The sequence below is a fragment of the Schistocerca cancellata genome, chromosome 2 (genome assembly GCF_023864275.1).
Source record: "Schistocerca cancellata isolate TAMUIC-IGC-003103 chromosome 2, iqSchCanc2.1, whole genome shotgun sequence".
Classification (NCBI taxonomy): Eukaryota; Metazoa; Arthropoda; class Insecta; order Orthoptera; family Acrididae; genus Schistocerca; species Schistocerca cancellata.
In genome coordinates, this window is record NC_064627.1 from 340,419,416 (window position 1) to 340,440,342 (window position 20,927).

At 43.9% G+C, this 20,927-nt stretch overlaps 1 protein-coding gene across 1 annotated transcript in view; it reads left to right on the forward strand.

Annotated features, from left to right (window-relative positions):
- The window catches only part of LOC126161724 (chloride intracellular channel exc-4), a 179,126-nt gene that overhangs the window by 147,085 nt on the left and 11,114 nt on the right, over nucleotides 1-20,927 (forward strand). Inside the window, exons 2-5 of the mRNA XM_049917762.1 lie at nucleotides 774-916; nucleotides 3,875-4,037; nucleotides 5,376-5,550; nucleotides 7,439-7,599. Coding sequence (XP_049773719.1) covers nucleotides 774-916; nucleotides 3,875-4,037; nucleotides 5,376-5,550; nucleotides 7,439-7,599 — 642 coding nt within the window. The remainder of the gene's footprint in view (nucleotides 1-773; nucleotides 917-3,874; nucleotides 4,038-5,375; nucleotides 5,551-7,438; nucleotides 7,600-20,927) is intronic.

The following is a 20,927-nucleotide window of genomic DNA, read 5'->3' on the forward strand; positions in this document are numbered from 1 at the left end:
ATATAGATACAAAGTAGACTACTTCCAACTGAAAATAAACATTTTACATGCACTATTTTGTGTCAGTGGGTAATATTTTGAATTATTGTTAAACATTCATTTTTTGATTAGAGCAATACTACGAGACATTGTTTATTTTAAACCCAACGATTAAAATACTTCTGAGAAGTAAAACCAAGGACAGACTAAACCTGCAGTCTCCTAAAAGAGCAACTCACATTGGTGATAGATTTTTGTAACTTAAAAAAAAAATCAGAGTATCAAAAATATACTTCACTCCATACGTATCCTGTGACTAGTTAAAATTGTGTTGAACTTGAACTCTAACCTGGGTAATTGTCTTTCAGTTCAATCAACTGAGCATGCATCTTGCCCTCAGCTACTCCATCTGGCATCCATTTTAAATATTATTGTGTATACGCTGCAAAAGTAAGAATTTTTCTCATAGGATAGTTGTGCAGCATGTTGGCAATATTTCTGTGGAATCTGGAAGGAATTATTGGTGGTCTGAAGGATTTCAATCTGAAACTTCCTTAAATGGCTTTGTTAATAATGAGGCCATTAAATGGGAAATGTCTACATTTGGATTCTAATCAAGAATACAGCTTTAATGTGTTTAAATATTTAACGTACTATTTTGGCTTGAGTGAATTATTTTTCAGATTTTATAGAAAATTAGTTTTAAATTTGTTCAGTGGTGTTTTTTGATTGATTTAAAACATCGACTAGAGGATTTTATAAATTACATTGTGTAACTGAATTTTCTTTTGTAGGCATCAACTATCGATGGCCGCCGCAAAGGAGCTTGCCTCTTTTGCCAAGAGTACTTTATGGACTTGTACCTGCTGGCTGAACTCAAAACCATTAGTCTCAAGGTGACAACAGTTGACATGCAGAAACCTCCACCTGACTTCAGGTACTGTTGCCACTTTGCTTCTCAATGTTCCTCATTCCTTACTGTGATACAGAAAATTGTTTTAAGCGTTTTCAGTCTTTAGAAATAACATTTTGAAGAACAATAGTTTCTTGTATCCCCTTTCAAACTGTCACTATTGGAGACAGCAGACAAAGAAAATCACTTGAAAAAATCCTCATTTGGAGGTTTCATATACTAGTGCTAGAAAAGTGTATCTGAATATGACCACATATTTAAGCATTTTCAAGTTTGGCAGTTCCTCTGCACAGTGTACAGTGAGGCAGTGCACAGTGTGAAGGTGAATTCACAATCATTGGCAGAATAAGGATTATTGTCTCTAAAATTTGAAACAAACTTTCATTTTCTGCCTTCCCCTCATCCTTACTACAAATGGATTCTCTCTCAGGTGTCTGAGTAATCTGCCCCAATCCCAGTTATTCCACAACCAATTCCTTTCCTCCTTGACAAAGGAACAAGAAGCTACAAAAGCATGCTTCAGATGTTTGTATGAACAGACTTTCTGCACCTGAAGTCTGGTAATGAATACGCATTCTGGTGCCTTGTAATTTTACATTTCTTATAAAAATACTGCATTTGATAAACTTAAAACTACTAATGAGGCATCAGATCACCTTACAAAATGTTGCCTGACATTTGGTCAGGTAGTGGTATAAGAAAGTACAATGTAAGTTTGGCAGCAGGAAGAAAGCTATGGTTTCAAAATGCCAAACCATTTCAACTGGTTGGGCATACAGGCTGTTAATCGCCACAGCAAACTTTGTATAATTACAAGTAACATAGTTTACAAACACCAAATCTAGTATTGTGAACCACAGTTCATGCTTCTCTGGGAGGAACTTCAGTATTTGTGTTTTCATCTTCAGTGCTGAAACCACATTAGTCTCAGTGGCAGATTCTCTGTATTAAATATTTGTGGGTATAACTCCTGCAGCAATTTGATTTTGCAGACCCTTAATCTGCTTCTGTAAGTCCTCTTGTAGGTGGAAATTTCTGGCTGACCGATTAATAGGCAGTTTCCATTTCTCTCTCTCTCTCTCCCTCCCTCCCTCCCTCCCTCCCTCCCTCCCCTGGTCACCTGACGGGAGGGGGGGAGAGAGAGAGAGAACTGAGACCTGTCAAACTAGAATAAACAATAAGAGTAAAGATAAGACAAACCTGACTGGTTGGCCAAAAAGGCCGTGTGTTCTCAATCACTGTTCAAATTGAACACTTCCCACAAGGTCACTGAGACCAAATGTATTAATTCTTCTGTGCTTGTGTTTCTGTGTCTACAGATAGTCTATGGAGGTTCTCGATGCAGGCCTCTTGCAAGGACTGTACCATCAGTCATAGTTGGCTGGCTCATTGTCCTCTCCTACATTGGAAGAAAACATCCCATTGTACTTCTGGTTCCCGTTTGATGGTGATACACATTTTGCTGGACTGTCCAAACGTAGCCAACCTGTGGCGGGTGGCTCTCAAGCCACCCTGTCATTAGAAGATGCCTTGGCGATTGACTTAGTTTGAGGTTTTATTTGTGAAGGGCACTTTTAAGACTCTAAGGGAGGGCCACTTAATCTCATCAGCCCATTTAGGGTTGGCAGAACACACTGCCTCCTCAGCCCAGCTGGACTGCAGCTGTCTGGGCTTGATGATCCACCCTGGCCCTCAGCCTATCTGCTCTTCAACTCTTTCTCAACCCCTGTTGCATGGTCTGTTAGACTTGTTCATCATGTCTATCTGTGCCTCTCTTGCCCTGTCCGTGTTGTTAGTCTGTCTTAGGCAGTTTCTAAGTGAGGTACCTCTGGTTAGTGGAGGGGGGTGGGGGACATACATCCCATCATTGCATTCTGCTTTCGGGGGCTTCCAGCTGCTCGCTAGATATGGTGCCTTGCCTGCCTTTCTTCCTAAATCCCCTTTTCTTTCTTGTCCTTCATGTAGCATTTGTTGACTTCTGGTAGATCATGGGGGTTTTCATCTCTTAGATTTTGTGCGGTAGGCCATCTCTGATCTACAGTCACATAGATGTATGTCTGAGGGGAAAAAGGACTGAAGGCATAGTAGTTCAGTCCCTTTAGTCATCCAACCGACCAGGATCAAGTCTAAGGTTTTGTGTGTGATCAGTTGTGCTCCGATACAGTTCACCTTCACTATTTCCTGGTCGATTTGGTATTTTCATTACCTTGTGTGCAAGTGTTCCTGTATCTCACTTGAAAACCTACTCGTGATTCTTATGTTCATAATATAAGCACTTTCTCATTATTTCTTCCTCTTTCTCCTCATTTGTGCCAAGAGTGGTGGTTAATGAGCCATTGGTTGTTAGCTCTTCACTACTTCAAAGCTATAAAATGAAATATTAGAAACCCCCCCTCCATTAACTTTGGTGTTAGACAAAAACTCCAGCATTTTCATTAAAGCTGACACAGGTTTAACATTAGTTAAGCATTACTATGCCATGGCATAGTCCCTTCGTAGTGTATGCTCTCGATTTGCTTTTTCATGCTTTCATTTAAAGATATTTCTATACTTCTCATTGTTTATTCCTTGTAACCACACTTGAAACTTCCTGACAGATTAAAATTTTGTGAATAACTGGCACTCAAACCTGGACCTTTGCTCTTTGCAGCCAAGTGCTCTACTGACAGTTACCAAAGCACAACTCTAGACCCACCCTCGCAAACTCATGTACTTTGACCTGTACCTCATTTCGTGCCTTCCAAACTACATATGCTATGAGCATTAACACACCTTTATCAGTGCAACAAATGTGTTCAAGCATTTTCAAAAGCAAAGCATACAGTGTTGTCTGACTTAGTTGTGTGTAGTGTGCATGTTTTAGTAGCAGCAGGAGTGCATCCTATTTAGTAGGACTGTACAGCTGACGTAGATTGTGATAAGTATTGTTACCTACTCCGTATGGTAAGAGTTTTTAATAATGTTAAAATAATCAACTTTCAGGACCAACTTCGAAGCAACACCACCACCAATCCTTATTGATAATGGTTTGGCTGTATTGGAAAATGAAAAGATTGAACGGCATATCATGAAGAATGTTCCTGGTGGCCATAATTTGTTCGTTCAGGATAAAGAAGTAGCTACATTAATAGAGAACCTCTACAGTGTAAGTATAACTAACCCATTACAAGATTCTTTGCATGTTGGATCTAATGTCATGAGGTGGCACAGAAAATAACCATAATGAATTCAGGAACATGATAGTATACCTCTTTCTTGTTTAATCTGTTCCCATATGTTCTCCCCAAGGTGCACTTACGTTGAAAATATATGTATCTGATATTTTTGTGGTATCTCTTTCAGTGTTGCGTGCTTACATTTCCGTTTCTGGAACGATTTCTTTTTCAAAACATTAAATTTTCTTCAAAACACATGCTTTGGTAGAAAGTCTCTAAACTGTTGAATTTGTAAGCTGTTTGTTACTACAGTACGAAGTAGATAGAGGCGGCATGTTATTAAAGTGGTGGTGCTAAGAAAATGTAAACATTTCTTTAAAAAGTTTAATAGCCACAATTAGTAAGGTAGAACTGAGCTTTCACATGTAAAAACAAGTGCTGTATGTTAAGGAAAGATTTGGTAATAGACTCAGGTTTTGTATTTTGCCACAAACATTAACTTCTAAAAAACTGGCTTTGGAGAAAAAAACATAACTGACATTCTAATCATGCAATCAGTCAGAAAATTTTATTGTAAGGTCCTAAAAATGTTGTTTAAGATTTTATTATTTACAAAGTTTGGAATGTCCATCTTGAGCATATAATTCTTTCACATTTCATGTTTTCCCATGAAGACATTTCCTGAGTAAAACAAGATTTGTAAGATATGTGAATGTGGCTTTAATTGCATTCATAACACATTCTGATAGTGAGTGCTGCTGTGACAGGTTTCATTTATTGTGTTGTAACGTAAGTCGTTTGGGCACAGATTATGCACTGGTCTTTGGATAGCTAGTGAAACTAAATTGCCCATGCAGCTTGCATCTTTGCCTCTAAGTTGTTTGTAATTTTCCTAATAACTCTCCCATAATGTAACTGAAGGGAATGAATTTCCTTAAGAGTAAATCTGCTTTTTTCTCTTAATTGTTTTCCACTCTTAAGTGGTGCTCATTTCTTCTCCTTTAGCAAGTGATGAAACTTGCCACAGTCTCCTTTGGATTGGCACACACATTCCACATATACTCCACATATTGGAGTATTGTACAGTTTATATTTGAAAGAAGAAGAGTGCATATTACTATTATGGAGTAAGAGTTAAAAAATTTGTACTTGTGATCAACAAAATGTTTCAAGTGAAATATATTGTTGTTTTTCAGGACATTAAAAAAATAAAATTTCAGTTCTTTTAACCAGAAGGGTTGACAATAGTAGGAATATGTACTGATGTAAATTTTAATTTAAAGTAGTTGTTCCTTTTTTTAAGAAAACTTTTTTCTTTGTTAAAACAGAAATTGAAGCTGATGCTAATTAAGAAAGATTCAACGAGCACCCACAGTCTCCTATCACATCTTCGCAAGATCAATGACCATTTGGCTCGTAAGGGTTCTCGCTTCCTCACAGGTGATACGATGTGCTGCTTTGACTGTGAACTCATGCCTCGACTGCAGCATATTAGGGTTGCAGGTATGTTGATTTTCTTTTTACCTACCTGAAAACTTGGCAGTGGGTACATGGATGACATTTATTTAGTCATTCTCTCAGATGTTAGTACTTAAAAGTAAAAGATTACAATATTAAAGAAGAAAAGGCCTGTAGTGTGCAACGAGAGTGGCATTGTCAACGTGGTATACTCCTTCATTCTGAAGTGAAAGTATTTTTCACATTTATCTTTAAAAATCATGGGTATATTTTTATCTTCTGTGTTTGCCATGAACATACTTGTATATTCCATAAAGCATGGGTGCCAAAGTGTTGCAGAATATGCAGTGGCCATACACCAGGAGATACTTCATATGAAATTAAAATATCCTGCAAATAAAACAGTTTTGTCAAGTAACTCTGACAGTTAGCTTCCCCTCCTGCACCACCAAAAGGTCAGCAGGTACACTGTACCAGTTGCCGTGCTGTCAGTAATCAGTGGCACGTACTCCCGGTAATCAGTGGCTCGTACTCCCAAGCATCAGTTGCCTCCATTAGACAGTGAAACAACTTTTTTTTTTTAAATGCCATGAATATGACATTGCCATTAAATAAATTGGTAAAAGTACATACTGTAAATGTGCATTGCCTCATAGAATGCTCAGTTCAATCCAAAAGCAGGCATGAAACACTTGGCAAATTCTGGCAGTAACAAGAAATATCTTTTATTTCTTTTTGTAAATTGATAACTTTTAACTGTGCTTTGGCAATGGACATACAAGTTATATTCATAAATTAACATCCAACTGGCAGTTAAAATAAATATTTTGATTGCAAATACTATCTGTATTTAAACGTTGACATTACTTCTCCAGTTGCCATCCAAATTCAAACATTTGTCATACCATGACTTGATCCATTCATCAAAAAACATTGCTGCCTGGTGCTTCACCCAGTTGTTGACAGCATCCTTTTAGATCATCATCAGTCATGAAGTACCGAGCAGCCAGCTAGGCCTTCATTTTGGGAAGTAGGTGAAAATCAATTGGTAGTAAGACTGAACTATGGGGAGGATGTTGAGAAAAATGTCCCAGCCGAAAATTCTACGTTTTTCCTTCGTTCAGTACGCAGTATTGGGAATCGCAGCGTCGTGAAGAATGATTCCCGCAGTATCATACTACGCCATTTGTTTTAGGTTGACCTTCTTTGGAGTTTTGTAAGAGCCTCATGGTAAACATGTTAGCATACTATTCTCACATTTCACTATTGTGAGATGTGTTGTCATAATTACTTTGTGGTCTCAAGAAATTGTAACCGTCATTTTGTAAGTGGACAGTGTCTGCTCAACCACTTTCACCGTGCGCATGTGTGTGCCAATTTTCTGCACCACACTCACAACCCCACACCCCACATCACCCAGTCGATAAGTCTTAGTGGCGTTGATGCTTCCTGCTTCCAATATCAAATTACAAATGTACCTGGCAGCAGATTCAAAAAGTCATCTGCTGCCTTCATACTGACAAATGCAGCAGAGTGCTGACTGTCACAATGTAACCTTCATAGTCTCCTCCTCTGATCATGCAAATGCCATGAACCTACAAGCATTCATTCATTTTAAATAGCCAATTAGAGGTCAATTCGTGATAAGCCCTCGTATATTTCATATAGAGAATTTAAGTTTTCAGGAAATCGCCTTAATTATTTTTTCATGTGCATGTTATTGATTATACAAAATGGTGTCGGCTGAAAGCTTCAGAGTTCATTGTATTCAGGAAAAAATTGTACTATATCTGCTTGAAGTGGGAGAACAATATAGGTGATTACTTTATAAGCAGATAAACTCAATACCTTGTTATTACTGTGTGTGTTACAATTGTCTCTCAGGACAGCAAACAGTCACAAGTGAAGCTATAAACTAAAATTTTTGTTGCAGGGAAATACTTTACAGATTTTGAAATTCCAATGGAACTGACAGCACTGTGGCGCTATATGTACCATATGTATCAGTTGGATGCATTTACACAGAGCTGCCCAGCTGACCAAGACATTATAAATTACTACAAGCAGCATAAAGTGGAAACCAATAAGCCTGGAGTAAGTACTTTTTAGTACGTACCTTTTTCTTAACTCTGCTGGCAGTGGTGGTGGTAAACTTAAATTTATATTGGAAGTTAGCATAATTTTCTTTTTCAGAAATGCTTTTCTTGCTTTTGGAAGCCACCATTCTATTTCTTCTTCTGGTGGTGTTGTCAGTTTGCTCTCCAAAGAACAAAACTCATCTAGTGTCAATTTCCTAATATGATTCCTTCAACAGTGGCTGATGTAATAAATTTAAGTTACATTACTCTTGTTTTACTTCACTGATGGAAATTGTCCACTTCTGTTAATATTTATCCTATAACCTCTTTCCAAGATATTAACCGTTCTGCAAAAACTGAGTTTCCATGTCCTTTGCAGATTAATATGGGGACATGTTCACACATTTCTCCGGAACCGAAATTGATCTTCCCCTGAGACAGTTTCTAGCAATCCTCACAGCTTTCTGTAAATTTTAGTAAATTTCAATCAAGACTTCTTAACTAATGGTTCAGTAATAAATAAATCTGTGAGCACCTGCCCTCTTTGAAATTAGAATTCGTACTATCTTCTTGAAGTTTGAGATTCACCTGTCTCACTTATGACAAAATTGCTGATTTGTTTGTTTACGCAAATTTTTTATGTGATCAGACCCATGTAACTTCAATGCTCCTCTTCCACTGGATTCTGTTTCCTGTTTTCCTTCACAAATCGCCTGCTATGCCAATTTGCAGCATGTTCTTATGGATTCCATCTCTCCACCTTTTCTTGGGTCTGCCTATTGGCCTTCTTCCACAGGGAGTAAAAATCCCTGATTTCAAATACCATCAGTGTTTGTCAGTGTGACATGCTATGCCCATACAAACAGTTCAGTTCTCATGAGGCCTAAAATGTTACATCTGCTTTAGACCCCATACAGCTCACAATTATGCTGGATCCTACATCCCATGGTGATCTTATCTTGTACCAGACCATATATCTTCCTTGAAGACTTTCTGCTCAAAAAGACTAGTCTTTCCTGGCACACCATATAACCCAATGGGTTAAGTGTTGTGTACAGCTGGAGTCTTGCGGCTGCCCAACTTAAAAAGGTGACTCAGACTGAAGTATTATCAGTTCGTGGCTTGGATTCTCTTTTAGTTCTGCCTCAGATGAAGCATCTTCTATAAAGTCAGGTGTTTCATTCACCCATAAGAAGACTGAGGTTGCTCATTGCTACTGCCACACTTGCTTATCCCCATTGGTTCTTCCATTGTTCTGGACAATGGTGATGTCATCGACAAATGCAAGATGAGTGATTTTCTCACCCTCTACCTCAATCACTTTGAAATTCTTGTGGAAAGCTTTCCTCATTATCCATCTGGGGTTCAGTCTCAACAATACTGGTGACACACCATCTCCTTGCATCAACCCATTGTTTATGTTGAAGCTCCTTGATTTCACAAGCTTCACTTCACCTTTCGAATTGGTGATGCAAACTTGAACTAGGCTGAAGAGTTTCTTGGGTATTCCAAAGTCGTTCTGACAATTCATTTAGCTCCCTCAGTGGATGCACTCATACACGTTCTTAAAATCTATGAAGTGCATATGAAGGTATTTGGCATATTCCCATATCTTATCAGTGAGCTGCTGATGTACATACATGTTGTCAAGAGTTGAACAGTCCTTTCTAAAACTGTCCTGATATTCATCACTTCCTCTGCAAATGGCTTAATTCTATTCAGGATACAGCTGGACAAAATCTTGCAGCAGATATTAAAGAGGGCAATATCTTCGTAGTTGTGCAGTCCATTTTGTCACCTTTCTTGTTTATAGGGGAAATAACTGCTGTTTTTCAATTCTCTGGGATTCCATCAACAATCCATGTCCTCCAGATTAGTTGCTGAATTCTCATAATCTTCTCTTGGGCTTTTGTTCCTTTTCAGCTTTACTACATTTCTTTATTTTTTTCCAGTGTAGATGGTGAATAATCAAAATCCAATGTCAGGAGGTTGAAATTTGAACAGATCTTTTTCATCACACATGCCATAGTCAGGTGGAATAATACCTTTGTTGTTTGCGGTTCTCCCTAAAATATCAGTCGTTGTAAGGGAGGGTTGTCTACTCCAGGTGCTTTGTCCTGAGTCATGTCATTCAGTGCTTTGCTGTCAATTCTTACTGCAACATGCCTTCCTTCTCCTGTCACTAATATTTTCTTCAAGCTTATGTATATCCCTTCCTCATAAGTATTGAAGCTAGATGCTGTTTCTTGTTCATAAAGCCATATGGTTTCTCATTTTTGCAAATTATTTTGCCAGTCCCGCAGGTTTGCTCTCGCTAAAAGTATTATACATGTGATTACATAATTTTTTTCGCCACTGCATTATATCCCCAGTGATATTCCTGGTGAGTACATGCTTGGCCACCTTGGGGCCCCAGCCATTGCAGTGCTACTTCCCTTTGTGCTGTAGGTCTGTCTTTCTCCTATTCCTTTCGTACTCTCTGCATTTCCATTTGATGGTATCCTTGGTGCTGATTGTGCTTGGACCTGGTTTGTGTTTTTGACAGTAGTTTCCTTACCTTCTGGCCTTTTACAGCTTTCCACTATTGATTATATGGTTCCCTTGTTGATCTTGACCTACTTGTTTTCTAAGTTTTACAGAAGTGTGGATCGTGTAGGGAAGGTTGCCCAGTGTGGCAAATATTCCACTGTTTTGTGCCTTTCTGTCCTTACATTCTTCGGTCCTGCAATGGTACTACGCCCAAAACCCAGCATGGTAACCATTCCACCATGGAGAGGGGGCATCGTCAAGTACCTGCACAGTGGTGGCCCCCTGACCATGCAAGAGTCACACTGTTAGTGCCTTAGCTGGAAACTTCTCACTCAAGCCAGGAAGTTCATGGCCATCATGGCTAGGGCACAGGAACTCTGGGAAGTGGTTTACTAGACAGGTAACTGTTGCTGTGGCTGGTTGGCATCTGTTGGGAGACCTGCCATTCAGAGTAGGTGGTACCATGGTGGAAGAAACGCACATGAAGTGAATTACTCTTTCCCACTGGTGGCCGCACAGGACCCCAAAATATCCCCTTTACTTGCTACGCCATGGGACGCACATATGGTTCAGACCAAGCAACTAATACTCCCACCAATACTTTGTTCGTTCCAGAATGGACAGGAATTATTTTTGATTACAAGCCATTGTTCTTCATTGAACACCTCAAGGACTGGTTTGCGGAAGCAGCAGTGATTTCAAAAATGAAAGGTGGCTCCATTCCGCTTAAAACTGCCTCCCCTATTTAGTCTGGGCAATGCTCACCTACAACAAGCTGGGTGACATTCCTGGCACTGTAACACTCTATAATATTGTGAATGTGATGTAGGGTACCACTTTCCACTGAGACCTCATTTTACCGACTGATGGCAAGTTGCATGCTAGTGTAGAGTTATGAGGTGTCCGTTGTGTCCAGTGGAGCCTTCATCTTGACCATTGAAGTCAACTTGGTGCCTGAGGAGGTTGAGGTGATGGCATATTGCTGTGATGTCTAGCCATGCATTCCTTCTCCCATGCAATGCTACAAATGCATATGATCTGAATATGCAGCTTCACATTGTAATGCCAGCCCAGTCTGTAAGGATTGTGGCCGTCAAAAAATTGCAGAAGAGTGCTCCTTATATCCCTCCCACCCATTTGTGTTGACTGGTAGAAGCACCATTCCACCTTTCCCCCTGTACCATTTTCATACAGGAAAAGAAAATTCAGGATAACAAGAACTTTGACCACCTCACATAACAAGAGGTCAGGAAAAAATATGGTCACCTACCCCCAACACATATGATGTGTGGTGCTGCTAGGACTCCTCATTCTCTTCAGTGATTGTACCATTGCCCTCCATGTCTTCTACATCTGGCCTTCGGGGCTGCTAGACTACACCAGCTCCCTTAGCAGGTGTAGTCTAGCAACGCTGAGAGTGGGGGTCGTCATCCTACAGTAGCTTACTGGCTAGTCACAAACCCTGTTTCTCCTGTCTGGCACCTGTAGTTGTGTTCTTGTTACCCTCGCTCCATGAAGGACATGGCCACGCAGACATGCAACCTCCAATTCGACTCCGAGGTTGTGAAATCAGTTACCCAGTGTCAAGGCAGCATCACCATCCCCCCCCCCCCCCCCCTTTCCCGTCCTGCTCTGCAACAAACCATCAAACTCTCACCAGCTACACAACCAGTAGGCAGGAAAGAATAAGAGTAGTAGTCCTATGAAGACTCCCTCTGTCCCTCCAGTCAAACCACACCAGAGTCTTCCTCTAACCAGAAAGGCTCAAAGAAGTCCACCAAAGGCAAATGTCTTCTCCGTCGCCAACTCGAAGGTACTGTTCGATCGTGTTACCACACGGTACCACTGCCTCCATGGACTGACCGCACAAGCAAGTCGATGCGTCTGTGGATCCATGGAGCAGGATCCTCCTGCTTCTGTGCACTATAGTAGCAACTCTACATCGGCTGTTGCTCGGAGACTGCAGAGTTGACACCCCTGCGTCTCTTCCTCCATGACTGTTCTCCAATGGAACCTCCATGGTCTTAGGTCCCACAAAGAGGATTTATGGCTGCTTTTATCATCTCAGCATCCCCTTGTACTCTGCCTTCAGGAAACGAAATTGCATACTCACGACCACTTTGAGCTTCCACATTACTTAACGATTCATTTTGACCTTCCCCCTGAGGTCAGCATTCCATCTTGTGGGGGGCATCATGCTTGTCATATGGGATGACATTCATAGTCAATCCATCTCCCTGACTACCAATTTTCAAGCTGTTGCAGTGTGCCTCTTCCTTCCACACCTGACTTTTCCCCTCTGTACCATTTATGTACGTCCGTCATTCGATGTCACCAGGGCAGACTTTCTTCAGCTTATTTGGAAGCTACCTCACCCATTTTTGCTACTCAGTGACTTTAATGCGCATCACCACCTTTGGGGGTTCTCTTGGGACCTGTCAGAGATGCCCACTTGGCTGACCTTCTTAACCAACTTAATCTCTTGTGCCTTAACACTGGAGCACCCAATTTCCTTTCTGACTCCTCACACACCTATTCCCATTTGTACCTATCCTTTTGCATTGCTCAGCTTGCCCATTGTGTTGAGTAGTCTGTTCTTTCTGACACCTACTCGAGCGATCATTTCCCGTGTGCTCTCCGTCTGATTCCTACCCCATCCGCATGCACACCCAAATGGCAGCTTACTAAGGCTGACTGGCAGTTTTACTCCTCCCTGGCGACCTTCGGAGAACAAGATTTCCCCAGTTGTGGTGACCAGATGGACTATTTCACCAACGTTATCCTTACTGCTGCAGAATGTTCCATTCCTCACACTTCCTTACCACATTGTGTCCCAGTCACTTGGTGTACTGAGGCATGGAGAAGTACTCTACGCGTTTTTAACCACCACCTTACGCTGGCAAACTGCATTTATTGTAAACAGATTCGAGCAATGTGTCTTAGAGTGCATGCCACAATGCAATTTGCGCACGGAGATGTGCTTGCCGCATTTTTAACAGTCATCCTACAGCGGCAAAATGCATTCATTATAAAGTGATGCATGCAAAGTGTCGTTGTGTTCTTCAGGAGAGCTAATAAGCTAGCTGGATTTCCTTCACTAGTAATTGTAACAGTTCCACCCTTCCTCTGTCATGTGCGCCAACCTCAGACAGCTTCCTGGGAACCAGATCCATTCCCCTATTTCTGGCCTCACAGTAGTAGACTGGTGTTGTGGATCCTATTGTTATCTCCAACACCTTGGGCTGCAATTTTGCATTAGTTTCGAGCTCCTCCCACTATCGCCCTACCTTCCTCGAGCGGAAACGAGTGGAGGAGGCCAATGTGATAACCTTCTCTTCTCCGAATCGTCAGTGCTACAATGCCGACTTTACTATAAGGGAGCTCGATCATGCTCTCAGTTCATTCCGATCCTCCGCCCCAGGGCTGGACACCATTCCACATTCAGATGTGCGAGCACACTTTCTGCTTAAATGTACAACAGCATCTGGGCAGAGGGCACATTCCCAGATGCTGGTATGAAGCATCTGTCATAATCATACCTAAGCCCGGTAAGGACAAAACTCTTCCTTCTAGCTACTGCCCCATCTCTGCTGAGTTTGCTAGTTGATGGAACATATCATTCATGCCCAGCTGGTATGGTGGCTAGAGTCTCCCAATTTACTGATGAATGCACAGCGTGGATTTAGAGCATGGCGTTCTGCAGTTGACAATGTTTACTTTGTCCACCCAGACTGTGGCAGTGTTCATCAATATGGATAAGGCCTAAAACACCTGCTGGAGAACAGGTATCCTCCATACTTGTTACCCATGGGGGCTTCCGTGGGCACATGCCCTGTTTCCTTCAGGCATTTTTTAAGATTGAGTTTCCAAGGTGTGTGTGGGTTCTGCCTTTTCAGACACCTTTACCCAGGAAAACGGTGTGCCTCAGGGTTCCGTCCTGAGTGTCATCCTCTTTATCACCATTAATCGTATCGTGGCTGTTCCCACCGAGCATCTCCAACTCCCTGTTTGTTGACGATTTTGCCATCTATTGCAGTTCTCCATGGACCTGTCTCGCTGAGCGGCATCTTCAGTGATGTCTTGCTCATCTTTGCTCCTGTAGCATCAACAATGGCTTTAGCTTTTCCACTGACAAAACCATCTGTACGAATTTCTGACGATGCAAGTGGTTTCTCCCACCATCTTGTTCCCCTGCGGGTACAGGGGTTAGAATAGGCCCGAGGTATTCCTGCCCATCGTAAGAGATGACTAAAAGGAGTTTCTCACATTTCGGCCTTTATGTGATGGTCCCCTGTAGGTTTTGACATCCGTCCTTCTAAATTTTCCTGAAGTGCGAGCCAATTGGGGAAGTTCGGAGAAGGGCGCCTTACATAGTGCATAGTGACCATTATGCGCTGAGACCTCTCACGCCTATTGCCGATGTGGATCTACACTTCTGCTCATTCTCCAGCTGTTGGGCAAGGTCACCCTCCTGGGTGCGTTTCCTCCATCCACTGGCAGTATCGCTTTCTGCACTGATGATGATAATGGACTACTTTGCTAATTTGCACCTGACATCCAGCACGGTAGCCAGTCCGTTGTGGCGCCACCATGTACCCTGTTGGATGTAGCCGCCTGACCACACAGGGATCGCTCTGCTGATGCCTGCGCCGTTAACTCCCTACATATGCCAAAGAGTAGATGCCCGTCACAATGGGGCATCGGGACTCCTGGCAATTATAATCCTGCCAGGTGGCCTTTGCGGTGGCTGCGTGTCACCCGGTGGCTGCCCCCCCCCCCCCCCCCCCCCCCCTGGCCACACCATGGAAGGAACGCCAGGCTAAGGGTGGCAGTGGAGCTTATTCACCCTGGTACATCGTATGTAAGAGAGTTGATGGGGAATCTTTCTTGTGAATGAAACCTCAGTTTTTTCTGGTTCATTTAGAGGACAAGTTTGGGGAGGTGGAGGGCTTGTCCAAAATGCGGTCAGGATCAATCTTGATGAAAACAGCTTCCTCTGCCCAGTCACGGGCACTACTCACCTGTGACAAGCTGGGGGATGTTTGTTTCGATCACGCCCCATAAGAGTTAAAATATCGTCCAGGGTATCATATTTCACAGGGGGACCTTCTTTTGCAGTCTGACGATAAGCTGCGCGCCAATTTAGAGTGGTGAGATGTCCATTTCGTCCAGCATGTCCACCAGGGTCCGAGGGATAATCAGTTTGCCACCGGTGCCTTCATCTTGGCCTTTGAGGGTGACAAATTATCAGAAGGTCAAGGTGATGGTCTACCACTGTGAAGTAAAGCCATATATCCCTCCCCCGAAGCAGTGCTTCATTGCTGGAAGTTCGGTCATATGTCTTCCCGCTGTACGTCGACTGCAGAGAGCACCATTTGCCTTGCTCACCAGACTGCAGCATTCTCCAGAAAGAAAGAAAAACAATGGAATACAAGACCCAGGACCGACTGACTTACACTGAGGGGAAGAGAAAATATGAGAGGCTACATTCTGTGCATATGACGTCAATCTACGCCGCTGCTACAACGGTTCTACCATCATCCGCTCCGCCACGTACAGTTGGCTCTTGAGTCGTCAGACTCCACCTGCCCCCTTGATGGTGAGGGCCACTTCCCTCCCTGTTGGTCCCACATAGCCTACTTCAGGAGCACCCCCCTCCCACCCCCCCAACAATCGGGAACATCAGTCCCCACAACTCAGCCAGAGAAGCATAAGTCTTCTTCAGCTCCTCTCGCCAGTAAGGGATCTCTTGGGTCACTCCTTTCACAGGTTCCTACCAGTAGCAAAGCTGACACCTGCCAGTGGCTGAAGCACTGGTCGTAGGGCTTCACGGTCCTCCTCAGTCCCTGAGATTGGCTAGGAGGGCTCCATTGATTCAGACAAACCTAAGGAGCAGTGAGAGAAACCTAAAAAGTAAAAGACCCCCCCCCCCCCCCCCAAGAACCATGGCACTGCTGTGGCACCCACACCACCACCACCACCACCACCACCACCACCTACAAGCTGTGTCTGAGGATGAGGTGGAGATTGTGGCATCTGCTGAGGACCTAGATCTTGTTGGGCCCTCACACAATGGATGTTGCTCGTAAAGGTACTCATCTGTTGGCAGCAGGTGACCCTGCCTTCCCAGTCTCAAGATCACGTAATCCTCCAGTGGTATTGCAGTGTTATTTTTCACCACCTGGCTGAGCTACAGCAACTGTTAAGCGTTACACCTGCTTTTTGTATTGCCCCTCAGGAAACCCGGTTCCCGGAAATGCGGACCTCCTGCCATCTAAGGCTATATGGGATATTACAAGAACCGTAGTGACTATTATAGTGTGTCAGGTGGAGTTGGTGTCTGTCCAGAACTTGGTATGCAGTGAACCTGTACCCCTTCAAACCTCCCATGTAGCTGTGGCTCTCAGGATAAGGATGAAGAAGACATAACTGTCTGCAATGTGCAGATGGTGTAGTACCCCTAAATGTAATGGCTGCACCGATTGATCATCTTCCTAAATCTTTCCTACTTTTGGTAAATTTTAACGTGCATAACCCCTTGTGCAGTGGTGCCGTGCGTATTGGACGAGGTAGAGGGTCGAAAATTTACTGTCTAAACTTGACCTCTGCCTCTTAAATACAGGTGCCCCACACATTTCAGTGTGGCACATGGCACATATTCGGCCATTGATCTCTTTGTTTGCAGAGCTGGCCTTCTCCCATCTATGCACTGGAGAGCACATGATGACCTGTGTGTTAGTGACCACTTCCCCATATTCCTTTCACTGGCCAGATGGGCTTTAAACAAGGCAGACTGGGAAGCCTTTACCTCTGCTGTCACTGCTGGATGTCCCCCACATGATGCAATTAATGTTGTCGTTGAGCAGGTCACTACAATGATCATTTCTGTGGCGGAAAATGAGATTCCTCATTCTTTAGGGTGCCCCTGGCAAGACACTCCTTTTGTGGTCGCCAGAAGTCGCGTTATAAGTGGCACCCTTCCTTAGAGCACTTCACTTCATAGCCTTTAAGCTGCTCCGTGCCTGCGTTCACCAGCTTATAAAACTATGGAAACAGTGTTGAGAGAGGTATGTGTCGACCATTGGGTGCCGTACATCACCTTCCCAGTCTGGACGAAGATCAGACGTCTTTGTGTTCAGACCCCAACAGGACTCCCTGGCATTAAAATCAAAGGCACATTATCTACCAATGCAAATGCGATTGCTCGAGCGCTTTTTGTCCGACCCTTTCGCATCCTCAAACGGCAGACGGAAAGGAAAGTCCTCTCGTTGACAACACGCCGCAGTGAACCCTATAACGCACCATTTACGGAGTGGGAGCTCATCAGCGCCCTTGCACATAGCCCTGACACAGCTCCTGAGCCTATTCGGATTCACAGTCAGATGATTAAACATATCTCGTCTGAATACGAGCAACATCTCATCTTCAACCGGATCTGCTGCAATGACATTTTTTCCATCACAGTGGCAGGAGAGCACCGTTGTTCCAGTTCTCAAACCCGGTCAAAACCCACTCAATGTAGATAGCTACTGGCCCATCAGCCTCACCAACTTTTTGTAAGCTGCTAGAACATATGGTGTCAGCGGTGGGGTTTGTTCCTGGAGTCACGTGACCTACCGGCACCATGTCAGGGTGGTTTCCGCCAGGGTCGCTGTACCTGTGATAATTTTGTCTCTTTAGAGTCTGCCATCCAAACAGCCTTTTTTGGACGCCAGCATCTTGTTGCCGTTGACGTCATATCCTTGCCACATTGTAGGGCCCGCTCCTGATTTTTATCCGAAACTTCCTGTCGCTCCAACTTCTCGTGTCCAAGTCAGTGCCTCCCCTAATTTCCCTGTATTCAGGAGAATGGCATTCTGCAGGGCTCTGTATGGAGTCTCTCTCTCTCTCTCTCTCTCTCTCTCTCTCTCTCTCTCTCTAGTGGCTAGTAAGTCTAACAGCGGCTGTAGGGCTGCTGGTCTCACCTTCACTGTATGCGAATGACTTGCATTTCGTACTGCTCCTCCAGTACTGATGTTGCTGTGCAGCACCTACAGCGAGCCATTCACAAGGTGCAGTCGTGGGCTCTAGCCAATGGGTACCAGTTTTCAGCCGCAAAGTCTGTCATGAATTTCGGTCAGTGTCACACCGTTCATCCAGAACCAGAACTTTACCTTAATGATGATCCACTCACTGTAGTGGAGGCGTGTCGATTCTGAGGACTGGTTTTAGATGCCCAATTGACTTGGCTTCCTAACCTTCGTCAGCTTAAGTGGAAGTGCTGGCAGCACCTCACCAGTGCTCTCCACTGCCTGAGCAACACCAACTAATTCTATCTACAAGAGTTTTTATTAGATTTATTATTCCAATAATTGTTATAGTCCTTGCAACAACATTCTCAAAGAAATTAATCAATGATCAAGAAAAAAGATCCCCATTTGAATGTGGGTTCGATCCAAAAAGATCAGCACGAATACCATTCTCCCTAAGATTCTTCCTAATCGCAGCAACACCAACTGGGGTGCAGATCGCTCTATGCTGGTGCAGCTCTAGAGAGCCTTTGTTCAATCCCGCCTTTACTTGGTAGTCTGGTTAATGGTTTCGAGGTGCCCTCAGCATTGCGTTTACTCAAGCCATTGCACCACTGTGGCATTCGCCAAGTGACCGGATCTTTTATAGAGAGTCCGGTGGCCAGTGTCCTGGTGAAGGCTGGAGTCCCTCCATTGAAGGCACAACTGCTCACTAGTGATTTTGCACACATTCATAGATCTCCTGCGCATCCAAATTACACTCTTTTCCCAACCACAGTGATTCATCTCCTGCATCAGCGGCCCGGGTCAGGGCTTAAGATTGCGGTTCGTGTCCGCTCCCTTCTGTCGGAACTGGGGTCCTCCCAGTTACCACCTGTCCTTGAGGTCCATTCACGATCACCTCCATGCTGTACACCTAGGCTGCAGGTTCTTCTGGACCTTTCACATGGCCCTAAGGACTCCGTTAACCCTACGGCTTTCAACTATCACGTCCTCTCAATTCTCAACATGTACTGGGGCCATGAAGTGGTTTACACGGACAGCTTGATGGCTGATAGCCACATGTATCTTTTGCTCTCGAGCACATCTGCTCGTGCCCTGGCAAGTCATTTCTCCTGTGTACTGACTCCTTAGCAGCCTACAAGCTATCAACCAGAACTACCCTCACCATCCTTTTGTAGCGTCTAGTCTAGAATCCATCTATGCCCTGGAACTGTTCCATCTTTCAGTGGTGTTCATGTGGACCTCAGGTCACGTCGGAATCCCAGGCAATCAATTTGCAGACAGGCTACATGGAAACCACTTTTGGAGATGGGCATCTCAGAAACTGACCGGCATTGTCTTATGCCACAGGGTTTTACGTCTTTGGGAGACGGAATGGCATAACAGTACACACAATAAACTGGGTCTCATTAAGGAGACTACGAATGTGTGGAAGTCTTCCATGTGGTCCTCTTGCATTGCAGGGAATCAGTTGGCCGCTGCCAGCTCAGTATTGCACATACGTGGCTAACACATGTTTACCTCCTCCGTCGCGAGGACCCACGTCTCCGTCATTGTGGCTACAAATGACGGTCGTCCACCCCTTGCTGGACTGCCCACTTGTAGCCGCGCTGCGGCAGACTTTTAACTTTCACAGCATCCTACCTTCCGTGTTGGGCGACAATGCCTCAACAGCAGCTTTAGTTTTACATTTTATTCGTGAGGGTGGAATTTATCATTCAATCTAAGTTTCAGCACATGTCCTTTTTCCCCTCTGTGTCCTCCACTCCAGTGCTTTTAGTGTGGAGGTTTTAATGTGTTGCAGAGAGGCAGGCTTCTCCTTTTTATTCTCATGGTCAGCCAGCCATGGTAATCTACTCCCTTGTTTTGATCTCTTCTACATGTTTCTTGCGTGTGTCTGGTTTTCTTGTCCTACTTTGTCCATTTTAGTGTTTGTTGCCCATCTATCATTCTTGTGGTTTTCTCCTTTCTTCCAGCTGTGTTTTGTACATCACTATTTTGCTCCCACCCTTGTGGAATTATTTTAAACCAACCAACTTTTCATCTTGGGCCAGTTGCCCTTCCATTCGTTGAAACTACAAAGTTCCTGGGGCTTATGGTCAATAGGAAATTCTCTTGGTCCTCCCATGTATCATACCTGGAAGACCGCTGTATGGGATTCCTCAGTGCCCTACGTGTCCTCAATGGTACTCCTTGGAGTGCCAATCAAATTACCCTCCTCCATTTGTACCGGTCCTTTGTCTGTTCGAAACTCGACTGCGTGCTTTGTTTGTGCACCTGCACGCCCGTCCCTCTTATGCCGTCTCAACACTACCCACCATTGTGGTATCTGTTTGGCCATGGGTGCCTTTTAAACCAACCCGGTTGAGAGTCTGTATGCTGAAGCTGTTGAACTACCCCTGTCCTACTGCCGTGACTTTCTCCTCAGCTGGTATGCGTGCCGTTTGTCTGCCATGCATGGCCACCAATCCTAGGCCGCCGCCTCTGATTCCTGTGATTGTCAATATGGGGCTCATCCCTCTTCTCTGTTACCTCCTGGAGTCTGCTTTCGGCACTTGGACGGTGGCTTAACTTCACACTACCTGCACCTTTCCCAGTGGGTGTGAACCGTTCGCCACCTTGGCTTTGTGAAGTGGCACATGTTAACCTTGGCCTTCATTCACTTCCTAAGGGCACTACTCCAGCCTCAATCTATCGCCTTCAGTTTCATGACCTTCACATAGAACTGTGCACCAGTACCTTGTATACGCTGATGGCTCTCAGATTGCCTGTGGGGTTGGGTGCACATTCGTCATTTACACCC